Source organism: Falco cherrug, chromosome 9, assembly GCF_023634085.1.
Source record: "Falco cherrug isolate bFalChe1 chromosome 9, bFalChe1.pri, whole genome shotgun sequence".
In the NCBI taxonomy this organism is placed as follows: Eukaryota; Metazoa; Chordata; class Aves; order Falconiformes; family Falconidae; genus Falco; species Falco cherrug.
In genome coordinates this window covers 14,160,282-14,173,039 of record NC_073705.1, presented here as the reverse complement: position 1 = coordinate 14,173,039, position 12,758 = coordinate 14,160,282, and the positions used below count along the sequence as shown (strand labels likewise).

At 49.3% G+C, this 12,758-nt stretch overlaps 1 protein-coding gene across 1 annotated transcript in view; it reads right to left on the bottom strand.

Moving 5' to 3' along the window:
* Nucleotides 1–12,758, bottom strand: part of PAPPA (pappalysin 1) — a 184,496-nt gene that overhangs the window by 21,539 nt on the left and 150,199 nt on the right. Inside the window, 3 exon segments of the mRNA XM_055720189.1 lie at nucleotides 550–621; nucleotides 7,289–7,398; nucleotides 10,065–10,212. Coding sequence (XP_055576164.1) covers nucleotides 550–621; nucleotides 7,289–7,398; nucleotides 10,065–10,212 — 330 coding nt within the window.

Here is a 12,758-nt window from a genome sequence, read left to right as displayed (position 1 = left end):
AAAAATATCACAGCTGAAATGTCACTGCACTTTTCTGATTTTTTTTCTAGTTCTGATGGAAGTGCACAGTGGAGGGATGTGTGATTTGCTCACTGTCCAGCTGTGCTGTTCACCCGGTGGTATCATTCCTGCCTCTGGCCTTCTTAGAGTTTACCTGCACACTCCAATGCCCAAAACCTACCTGGCCTTGGAAAGAATTAGCCCTCTAATAAGACGTCAAAATCAAGGAAAAACAACTGAAGGTATTTGCAGCTGCCCAGAAATTCCCAGATCCTCAGAAACGCTGACGGGCCACCAATGTTGTTGAGCTACTTGATCTTTCACTCCTGTGAGTATCACTCAACCATCAGCTCTAGGAAAACCACCAACTTCACCACTGAGTGTAAGAACTGATGCAAGTGATCACAGCCTGGTAGACAGGATCGTGAGGGCAAAAGTCTGTTTGCCCCACTTGGAAAACAGCATTTACAGCCTACATGACTGCAGTGACTGTTACCATAACATTTAGGAGAGCAAGCACGGACCACCGGAGCTAATGCGAGCGCTCACCTCACAGCCTTTGACACAATGAATCAGGGAAGGGTGAGGGTACCACTTGAGTCCCGCCGTGCAGACAACGCTCTGGAGGAAAGAAAAAAAAAAAAAAAAACACCAACCAAAAACCAACAGGTTAAGACAAAGAAATCAGTGTACAGAAAGTCAGCATGCTGGCTCCTATGGCTCTCCTGTACTTAACCAATGAAGTTCAGTTCCTAACACCTCTTGTGTTCTCAGGACCTGGCTGTCCTCCAGGTATTTACAAGAAGTGTTGGACTTGACACTTGCAATAACAGAACATTTGAGATTAAAATAATATTTAAGGTTCTCCTAAAATGTCATGTCCAATATTTCACTCATGGTGGGGGAACGTGGCAGGGAAAGGCAAAGGCACAGGTCCACTCTCTTGCTTTTGGGTAGGGGGGAGACATTTTAGGAATCCATTTAGGGATTTCTTTGGTGCTGCAAAGCATTGCTCTCTTTCACTACTCGTTGTACCTGTACTTCTAGAAGATGCAAACAGCTAAAGGTGGACTTTCAGATACATTTTTGGCACCATCTTAAATAAAAGCACCTCCCACTACATACCTTCGCTATAACCCAGCATCATCTGCTGCATTTTATGAGCTTTTCAATAATATCTGTACCAACTCTGTTTATAGATTTTCTAGATTTTGCCTTAGTTTTGGGCAAAAATGATGACCAGCCTACTCAACGATGACACACGCAGGGCAGCCACTGTTTACCTGTACATGTGGAAGCTTAGATTTTAGGAGTGGATGAAAAGTTTGGCCGGTCAGTGGAGATGGTGGTTCAATACCATGGAGGTCTAGGAGCTCGGACTCCCATCCTTCACCAGGACATCAGGCACAATATTCATTTTGGGTTATCGCCCATGGATGGAGCACTACAATGTCCAGCTGGGCGAAATGAACACATAGGCACTCACCCAAAGACAGGGGTCAGGGTTGGATGGAGGCCTGGGGAAGGAAGGGATTAACATTTGGGAAGACCTGACGCACAAGCCATCCCTTCCCCTGTTTATTTGAGGGCTAATTTAATCCATCTGCAGGGGAACCTCAGCCTGTTTTTACAGTTTCTGTCATTTGAGGCTTACCTGGCGTGTGCTAGAAAAAGGACTTTTATACTATCTGACTTGGGCTGTTTATCTTTCCGATGCTCTCGGATTTTCCGCTATTAGTCAAGCCCGGCTTGCCCCACCTGCCTCGCAACAGGGCCCGTCTGTGTGAGCGGGGGGAGCGGCTGGGTGAGGGGGGAGGACGTTGTTTATCCCCGGGAGGGAGGCTGCAAGGTGCCGGGGCCCTGCAGTGTCAGACATTCCCCCAGTGTGCTCTTGACAGGCAGCTGGAGATTTCCAGGCTGTTGCCTGCCACAAATGGTGAGATAATTCCCCCCACCCCCTTCTGTTTATTGCACTTCAGAGGAAGAAGAAAGGAAACTTTTCTAGGTTTCAAAATAAACAAGGCCAGTCAACAGACTGGGAGGGGGAGAGTAAAGGAAGCAGTTCAAGAGCATTTGAACCCAAGGATTAAAGCAAAGCAGAAAACCCCAGGCATTTGCCTCCTGTATCCAAGGCCAGCCAGACAATGAGTAGAAGTGCACTTACAAAGAGCGTCTCACATTCCCCTGGTAAGAAGCACCAATATTTACAAAACCTCTCGATATGAGTGAATGTGTGTGAGCATGGCATGTGGAGCTTACAAAAGGAGCCAAAGAGCCCCATAACAGGCTCCTAAGAAAGGAGGTTTCCAAGTGAAAGCAATCCCTTGCAGAAGATGTGCCGACTACTTTCCTGACCTCCCAGTATTAAAACTCCAGCACCCTCCCTTAGAGGAATGGATGGAAGGTGAAGGCTCTGCTTGGACAACACTCTGGTTGGAGCTCTCACTTAGGGTCATCCTCAATCCCCAGGGCTGGACATCCTCCAGGGAAAGGGAGTGCAGCCCTGAGTCGCTTTCCATAGTGTAGGAAAGCCCGCTGACCTTGTGCTAGATTAATCACTGGGTCAGTGGGACATTCCCATTGCTCTGGAGTGGTACCTGCCCACAGCTTAGTCCCAGTTACTTTGCCCTCTCCTTGGGTGATATTTTGCTAGTGGAAACCATTAGAGGTGCTCCAGCTGGATTCAATCTTGCTAACATTCATGGAGCTGGAAGCGGGGTGTGCTCAGGGAAGGGCCCCCAGCCATGGTCCTGGCTCCTCTTGCTGGTTTTTCAAGCCCCAGATTCCCACAACCCAGCCTGCTTGTACCCTCAGGCTGCTGCTGTGGTATATGTGGTGCAATGGGATGGGAGGGGGGATGTGGGTAGAGGGAGGCACTGAACTGGAAGACTGAGAAATCAGAGATGATTTGGTTTGCTGGGCATCATCCCTGCAAACACGCACATAGGTGCCATGGGGTGCTGCATGGGGCAACTGAGATAAACAAATGTGTAAAAAGCAAGCAAGGAAGGGTATAGGCAGCACTACTGCAGGCATGACCAGGGTCTGATGGCATCAGTGCCCACAGAAAGGAATGTGGACTCACAAGGCCAACAAGGGATGCAGTAGGAGGTGGATGGAAGGACTACATGCAACACGTGCCAGGCGGTGCATGGCAGATAAAGCCCATCCGGCTGCTGCCTCTGCAAGCCCCATCCCTGCCCCGTGCTGCCACGTGCTCCAAGCCGCTGTGGTGACATATGCTGCCCTCATGGTCCCACCTCCCCTTGTGCATTGGCTTCTGCAGCACAGCTGCCCTCCCGTGTGGGCCACGCTGTGCAGCTGGGTGTATTGACTTTGGTCCTGTCCCCATCCCAGAAACGCCATCCAGCCACATCTGCGGTTTGGTGGCTGTGACTCCATCTGCTGCGAACGGAGAGGAAGCTGGGATGCGCTCCCACAGTAGGTAACAAAGAGCCAAGAAAGCAAATCCAGCTGTCATTTTCTCCTTGTGAGGGAAGACCTAGTGCCTCCGGTCACAGCACTTCCCTCCCATGGTGGAACTAACACAATGATGTCAACCATTTGCAGGCTGCAGAGGGGATTAAGTTTCCCCAAGAGAGGCCAGTGGAGAGCTCTCCTCCACCTTCGACGGGTCAAGTGTCCCCCAGGGCTAAAGCCCAGGGACTGGCATCTACTGGTCTCAGCTAACTCACTCCTCAGGCACTAAAAGAACAAAACAATTAACCATGGGCTTAATGTGGTGGTGGTGAGGGGATTGGCCACTGCTGCCGAGAGAGGAAAGACACTGGGCTTGGTGGCTGTTTCCTCGTGTAGCTACAGATGGGGTGGGAACTCCTGCCTGCCAGGGTGCTGAGCTACTGCACCACAAGAAGTCATCTCACCGCTCTGCGACTCAGTTTCCCTGTCTGAAAAATGAGCCCAACACTCCCAGAAAGGGGAGAGGGGAAGGAAAGAGAGAAGCTGCAAAGCTAAAATGAAGCCAGGAGTATTTAAGGAGAATCCCCATTAATGACTTCTGGACATCCAAAATCCCAGGGCTTGCGGTGCATATGGCAAAGCACATCGCCAGCAGTCGGGCAGTGTCCCAGGCATGCGGGGGGGGCATAGCCACACTCAGCCCCGCTGGTAGGCAGAGTCGGGCACACCAACCCTTCGAAGGCTACCCCAGGCATGCACACACTTGCACAGTGTTTGGCCTGTTCCTGCTCAGCACAAAGGCAAGAACCCAAAATTCAGACAACCTAAGAAATTAGGTGTCTGTCCTGTTTCTCTGCAGTCAATGAGAAAGAGCTGTCAAGCTGTCTTTCTGGGATGTTTCACTTTTTTCTCTCCACTGCCTGCATAGTCGAACTTGGCAGCTCTATCTATAGGTGTCTTCAACAGCTCGCTGCCCGTTGTGCACGCACAGTAAGTGGGAAATCAGAGGAGCAGCAATGGTTGCTCCGAACACGGCCCACTGCAGAACAGCAGATGCACAGAAGATTTCAGTTTGGTTTCCCTTCCCCCCGCCCCCGCTGAAAATACCAATTTGGAAGACACTGCCAACTTACACTGATTTCGGCAAACTGTTTCAGACCCAACAAAACAACTCAGCCTAAACCAATTCTGAAAAACACAGTAATATTTACACATTGCTTGAAATTAAATATCTGTTGTTGTTCCTTTGAGAGGACATTTAATTTCTAGTTCTTCATTTGCATTAAACAAAAAGTTTAAAAAAAATCCTTGGAAATGAAATGTTACGTTATGATCAAACCAGCATGTTTTTTTCTCCAATTTTTTTGGTTCACCAAAAATCACAACAACAAAAGAGTTGCTTTGATTAGGGGAAAACATTTTTTTTTTAATTTGACAGAACTTTGAGTGAACCGAAAAATCAAGTGATTTGTACAGCTCTACTCTAAACAACCCCCAGAGAAGGGATGGTTCCTTCTTGCCACTTTGCTTCCATAACAGCTATTGCTTGAACAGCTACACACATATATATATATATTTTTTTTTTTTCCTTGTCAGCTCTCCCTGTGTCTTATCTGTGCCTGTCCTCTCAAAGGTAAGCTCCACAGGTCAGTCCCGCCTTTATTTGCTCGTACTACACTCATTTGTACATTACTTGTGCCTGAAATTAAGTAACTGTTTCCTTTGCATCATTCAAGTCCTTCTGAGATCCACAAAGACTTGCTGCGTAAATGCAACCAGCTGCTCCTGTTCCTTGTATGGCACAACAGCAAGCTGCCACTGACCATAAACAGAGACAGGTATTATTAATGATACAGAGCACATTGCCATGGGGACCTTCCCTTTAGGCATCCCAGCCCCATCTCTCCAGGGTCTCCCCAGTCCCACCAGCAGCAGCATTTCCCCCAGTGGCACCCCACGAGGCACCACTCCCCATGGGTGACGTCCTTTTATCTGGAGAGTTGAATAAAATGGATGTTTTGTAACTACCAAAAAAATCTCCAGCGTGTTTCAGCATCACACCACTCATCTCCTAAAGGCTCCCCTCCATCGCCCAACACAAGTTTTCAAGCCCAAATCTCACCCTCTAATTAGAAAGTGTTTGTGGGGTTGAACTTGTATCTGCTCACAGCCTAAAACTCTTGCAAGATCCTCACCATGAGGGCAAAAAAGGTCCGATTTACCACAGTACTTTTGGAAACATGATTTCTCCTCCACCCTTCGCTCCCCTCATCCCTTTACTACTATATGTTTTCCCTGCTGCCTAATGAGCCCTCCAGAGACCTGCAGGTATAAAACTCGTTACAGCTCCCTCTGCGTACCCGCATCAATAAACGAAGGAGCACAGCAGAGAACGGGAGGGAAGCTGTCACTTTATTTCACCATGAATTACAAAACCACTTTAAAGTCTAGCACTCGGGAAAGGGCCAGTGAGAAATTGCCCCTAATACAGAGATAGGGGTTTTCTTTATGTTCCATGCCAGAAACTTGGCAAAGCCTAGGCTTAGCAGTAATATAATCTCGGTGTCTGGAGTACATGGGAAGCTGGGAAGGACACTGCAAGCTTGTTGTAATCTCTGGATTTAGGTTCCCCACCCCTTTCCAGGATTTATTCTATTGCTCTGTGTGAAGTAGGGAAGTACAAAGTGGTGGAGATTTTTGGAGTGGCTCTCTATCCACAGCCAAGGCTAGATTTCAAAAATCCCAAACCTTGAGTACATATTTAGGCATGTAGAGAAGCAAATAGACTGTCAAAGCTGCTCAGGACATGCTGGCTGCTTGTTCTCCTTCTAAATGGAGTTCAAGTGTGTAAAACAGACTGCTGCAAAGCCAGGGCCAAGTATGTAAAAGCTGACAGTGTTTGCTCAAGCACCACCAGCAACCTGCACCCTGGTGACACGTGATGTGCCAGCGTCTTCCGACATGCACTTAAGCATGTCCAGATAAACATCTGCACCTGCAGAAATACTGCGTAGGCACAAGCACCTGGTTACACGCATTTCTAGGCAAGAGGGCACATTTGTGTAGATGACGCGAGGGTTTTCAGAATGGGGTAGATGAGCGTGTCCCGCTGGTATCCAAGTGTAGGCATGAAACCAAGCAGCTCTTTGCTGCAAGTGGCCTGCATGTGCAGGGCTGAGCATGTGTGCCGGGCGCTGTGCATGGGTGTGCATGTGCCCATCGGGGCAGACAGATGCCGGCAGGTGTTGGAGGACACACAGGACAGAGCACCAGGAGCAGTTAATGCTGCCTGCGTGTTTGCAGCAGCAGGAGGAAGAAGTGGTGACCTCTGGAAGGGGCTGTGCTGAGCAGGCATCTCTTGCATGCGGGCGAAGGGGCGGGGGGAGGACTCAGCCAGCTCTGCTGGTTTGGGAAATGAAATACCCTCTGTATCAGCTGCTTTTGTCATCCCAAAGCAGTGCCGAAAAATCCAGCCCTGCCACCAAAGAATGCAAAGTACTGAACAGGAGGAAGAAAATAAAACCTGGCCAGTGCCCTTTCTCTCACTGTCCATCACACCTTCCTGTGTAGTGAATCCTGTTTCCAGATCACACCCACTGTAGGTGCTGGGTGGATCTGAGCGCACCGATTTGGGACCTTTACCTTGAACCGACTTTCACTGGGAAATCACAGAGAGAAAGCAACTTGGAGAGGAAGCCACCGCATTACCAGAACAATACGCAAAGACACAACAAACATCAGGCATTCTTTTTGAAAAGGCAGAATTCTCCGTGTATTCCCCTCCCTGCATGAACCACAGGCAGCGCTGTTCACTCACCGCACTTGAACATGCAGCAGGATATAGTGAGGGAAACTGGCAGGCACTGACCTTCACTCTTTGAGGGTTCATCCAGTGCTGGATGTCTTGCACAGTCTCGTTCACACGCAGGAGGATGGGCTCGTGACTGTGATCCAGACATGAGGTGGTACACTCCGTGCCTGCACAAAACATGGGAGAGGATAAAGCTAAAGGATAAAGCAAGCAGCTTCTGACCCTTTCAGCATCCTTCCAGCTGAAGGACAGGATTAGGGCTCATTTTTCCTAAATTGCAATTAGCAGTCAACCATAACTATCACATATCTTCTAGACACACATGAAATGCTGAGTACAACCCTGCATCTCAGCAGGAGATCGTGGGGGTGGCAGATATTCCAGGGTCTTTTTGTATGAGCTGCATATCTAGGTATTTCTCTGGCTATTAACTCCAAGAAGGGGGTCAGATTTTGTGCTTTCAGATCATCAAGAAAACGCGAAGGTTTTCCTATTTCAACTGCTCTTTCAAGCAATGGGACTGATTAAGCAGAGGCTGTCAAACTCATCTCACCTATGACATGACAAAAACCTACCGTTTGATCTGTCACATTTACAGAACTTCAATAATAATCTTTCAGAGGGTGACCAAGCCTAATGATATTGCAGACAAGCTATCACCTAAGTCCCACAGTCAATAAGAAGTATGCAGAAAGGTAATGATGGCTTTGTTCACACATAAACCTGCTTTTTCTCTGATTAACTGTCATGCCCAGTGGGAATCCTGTCCTTTCTTTATTAAAACATGCTGCGATACTCTGCAGCAATATCCCAGAGCCCTGTGGTGACACAACCGTAAGCCCTAGTGCGTTGGACCATTACCATTTCCCCCCTGGAAAATCAGTCTTGAATGGCACAGCTGCTGCAAACATGTCATTAGGATTTCTGCACTCCAATCAGCGCTGGGGGAGGAATTAATCTCTGCACTGGTTTGGAGAGCTGAACCTTTGGCTCAACACACACCTCAGCCTGGAAGGGCAGATTAGGTGTCTGAGGAATTACCGAAGGTGTGTGGGATTCATAGTGACCACAACTGGATGCTATTATTTTCCCCACCTGCTTCTGCCTTCTCATGTACTCCCGCATGGAGGAGGCAGCAGGAGCAGAGCAGACCTGGGACGTTGAGCCAGCAGGATGGGGAGAACTTGGGGTTTGTTTTGCTTTCCCAGCACACGTGGCAGTGGCTCCAGGGACCCACTGGATTAGGCCCACTGACACCAGCCCCATTGCAACTGGGTGGCAGGGGAGGAGCACCTTCTTGGAAGGACATCGATCAGTCTTCCAAAAACACAAAGAAGAGAAGAAAACCCCAACAATCTGATCCCAAAAGGCGGTGCTGGGTGAGCCTAACAAAGTGTGTGGTATGTCTCCATCTGCTGAGGATAAAAGCCAACGGCCGCTGTGCCCTCACCGAGCTATTCCTCTCTCTCCAGTGACAACCACGCTCCCAAGCAGGATCCAGCCCATTAATTGTTCACCTCCTTGATGGCTGTGTGGTCCCATCCCAGGATCAAACCCACTAGATCTTGCATCTGGGATTGGTACCTGCTGACAGCTGCCCCAGCAGGGCTGGGAAAGCACTAAGGGTTGGCAGGCGTCCCCTGCGTGGGCAGCTGCAGACCCTCCTGTTTCCGGTACTGAGATGCTCCCCTCCAAACCAGGAATCGGTACTTCTTTCCTTGCAAAAACCTGGCCGGCCCCAGGAGGTAACCTTGTCTCAAGGGTAAAATGCCTCGCCACATTGAGTCGCCACAGTCTGCTCGCCACTCGCTCTCCCGCGCTCTGCCACGCTATTTACACTTACGGAAAGGAGTGGGTCGGATTTGTTTTGATATATGATCTGTAATTGGCATCATTACAGAGTGGTGATCTCATCCAGGTTGTGTTCACCTCCCCAGGGAGGGAACACAAGGAGGCTTGTGGTCCCTTGCATGGCTGCGATATAATGAGGGAGCCGTGCAACGAGGAAATGTCTCCAAGTTCAAAGGGACAGGGGGAGGGAGGAGGGGGCTGGCAGGGGCTGGAGCTGCAGGAAGGGGCCTCGTGGGTCTGTGAGGGTTGCAGCCAGTGCAGCTCCCGTTGCAGCCCTTAGAGCAGGGAGACCTCAAAAACAGGGGCTGAAAATACAACACAGTGTGTAGAATTCAGTGTGCAGTCTGTCCCTCCCTCTGCCTGGGTGATACAAAGCGGGGCTGAGCACAGGAAGTCATCACCCCTGGCGGAATGACCAGGGGGAAAACCATACCGTTACAACAGCTCCTAAACAACCATCATACCAAAGGGGAAACTCAGCTGATCTCATATTCTTTCTAGAGAGACCTGCATTATCCTGGCGCTGTGCTTCCCTGCCGGCTTCCTGACTTTCAGCCTCTGGGCTGTGCGTGTGTGCGTGTGGTTGAAGGAGGGGGACCTTACAAAGGTGTAAGAGCAAACGCAGGTACAATCTCTCCCTGCGTTTTGAGGACTGGATGTGTCTCTGGTGTAGTCTGGTGTGCTGGCTGCCCATTAAAACCAGCTGGCCAAGAAGGGACATGATGAAACTGGAAGCGCTGCAAGGAGCAGGCAATCAGAGCATGTTATATGATGCCTGGCCTCTCAAAGGTTCATGTTTCTTAAAAGCAGTTCCCCGAAAAGCCTCCTGCAGCAGCCTCCCACTCAGGCAAAGAGGTCCACAGGAGAAGGTGACTTCAAGGACTGCAGGCTCCTTCCTTCCTCCCTTCTCTTTCCCACCCTCATCCCCACCTCCCGTCTTGCTGCTCCCCTCTGAGCTGCACCCGGACTGGTGCTCACAGACCTATGCCATAGCCGCCGGCACACTGCAGCTTCAGGTGGCTGTTGAGCTGTGTGGGCAGTGTGCACTGGCCCTGCATTTCTCTGCAGAGATGAAAGGAGCCGCTCCAGGTGCCATCCTTCCGGCAGTGAATCACGTTGCTTCCACGGCCCTGGGAATGAGAGAAGGAGATAAGGAGAATGGTCACAAAACCAGCAGCAAGGCCAAGGTGAGAAGTGAGAAGTGGGCAGAGCTGAGCTGGGAGCAAAGTTCTGCTGGAGCTGGAAGAGCCCCAGGTTGGGACTGCCAGCCCTGGGGTCAAGGAGGAGTTTTCTTCCAAAGAATAATAATAAAATTGCATACAAACACACATACATGCCCCTTCTGTGCAACGCAATGTCTTTACAAGGCCCTTGCAGGTCTCTGCCTTAATATAGACCCACTCCAGGTGTGATAAAGGTGCATTCTCCCCATTTGCCTTCTTTGCTGTTGTTGAGACATTACGTTGAATGCAGACAACCTTTCCCCTCTGCCCATTTTCTAACTAGTTGCACCATCTTTGTCTCAAAACAGAAAGAATCCCCAATGGCCATCTGAAGGAGGAAGGAAAGCGGGACACAAGCAGGGATGCTTAGCAGGGCAGAACGTGCTCTTTAGAGCTTGGCTGCCTTGAATGACAGCAAGCGAAGGGGCTGAGACAGCCATGCAGAGGCAGGTGGAAAGGAGAAAAAAAAATCCTCTGGTGTGGGAATGGGCAAGGAATAGACTATGACATTTCTCTTATAGAAAACATTCTCTGTATGATACTGAAGAATGAATACCGAAGTCCAAGGGGAAATATCATGCTCTTTAGAAACAACAAAGGAGTGCACAGGCAATCTTTTGTCAGATCTACCCTTGTGGCATTGGGGATTTCTGCGCAAGCTGTTCTGCAGGATCTGTGAGCCTAACTGCCATGGGGTAATGTGGGACATTCAACAGGAGGACGTCTGGTGTGGCTGGGCTCCAAACCTCCCGTGGGGTCCTTGCTGGGTGGGAGAACCATGAAGGATCTCTGCTTCTCCTCGCCCGTTTGATGTGCCAAGCATGTTTCCTGCAATCAGCCCACCCTGCTCTTGGAGATTGTGGTGGGTATCTTCGGGGGCCCTTTAGTGTGCTGTCCATGCTGGAATCCCAGCAGGGCTGCTGAACTTTTCTTAGGAGCTCTTCCCCACAACCCACATGGATCTGCGCAGGCCCCTGGTACCGGCATGGAAGACTCAGCAGCCTTTGGTGTCAGTCTTGTCCTTAACGTCCTAATGCCTTTTCTGCTCAGCGTTGCTGATGAACACAACATTTAGTGAGATGCAAAGTGGTCTTATTGGCAGACTACTGCATGGGACCTGCTTCCCCTTCTCTAGACATCTGGCCATTGCCAGAAGTAATAAGAAAATCATATGAAAAGATAATGGACCAGATGGACTCAGGGTGTGATCCAGCTTGGTGACTCTCACCTAAGGGCCAGTTTGGCAGAGACTGATTAATTTAGATCTGACTGTTCATATGATTTGTGCACAATATTCAGAAATGGAAGACCCTTGCTCTGTGTGCTAGGGGAGGTACCTGCTTAAATGACCATTATGTTCCTGGTGATTAAGAGATGCCATATGTACAGCTGAGTAATGATCTTTCAGCATGGTGACAAATTCAGGAAGAAATCACTAAGTGATAATTGAACACAATTTGCTGTTTTAGCAAGCGTGGTGCACTTCCAGTGCAATTTGCATGCCAGGGTTCAAGCATGTTTTTTAAAGGTGAGCCATGAAACCTGATTTATGTTCCTGGAGCTGGCTGTGCTTGAGGGTCCTATTGTATAGTTTCTGCAACATACTCAGAGATCCCAGGATATCCATTGCTATAGTAACATACTGTCCATCATTCCCTGACCTGCAAAATCTCTTGTGAAAATCCCTGCTGGGTTTCTTGCTTGGATGCAACGTGCATTATCACCTTATATAGCTGAGAGAGACTTAGTGGGGTTTAATCCTTAAATAATTAACACCTCTCAAGTGGTTCTGGCTTGTGCCAGGAGTCCTCCCTCTTTTTCTGTAGTCTATTTTCTGGGATATCTGGAAATACCTTTCTCTGCAAATCCCTTTCTCAAGATGTCCTTTGCTCAAGGTGCTTTCGCAGCTGAACAGTCACTACACTTTTCCTTACAGTGAACAGAGACATAGCCGTATCTCTCATTTTCCAGAGCTCACTTCATTATTGCTGTAACCCTGACTCCACTGCTTGCTCCTCTTCACATCCAGCTCATTTAAAAGCAAAACACAAGCCCGTTACACCATTTTCATAACCCCAGTGGCCCTGGTTTCCCTGCGCTGGCAGCAGTAGGACATGTCTTCAGCCACACTGACCATTCTGAGCTGGTGGTAGATGCACAAAGCCACTGACGGCATATCCCAGAGCTCCCACTCCAACTGCACCCACATGCGCAACCTCTCATTTCACAAGGCTCAAAACCTCATGTAAGCTATACAAGTCAAACTTTTCCAGGTGCCTTGATGCAAAACCCCAGGGCTCTGCCTGTTTTCCCCGTGAAGAGGCAGGCCAGCCTGGCAGGGAATAGGAGCAGCAACGGGCTTTTAACATCTGGAGCAGGTATCAGAGGTGCCTTTCCGATCACTGGTCCTAGGGCAGGGTTGGTCTCTTTTTAATGTGTCCTCAGAATGTGGA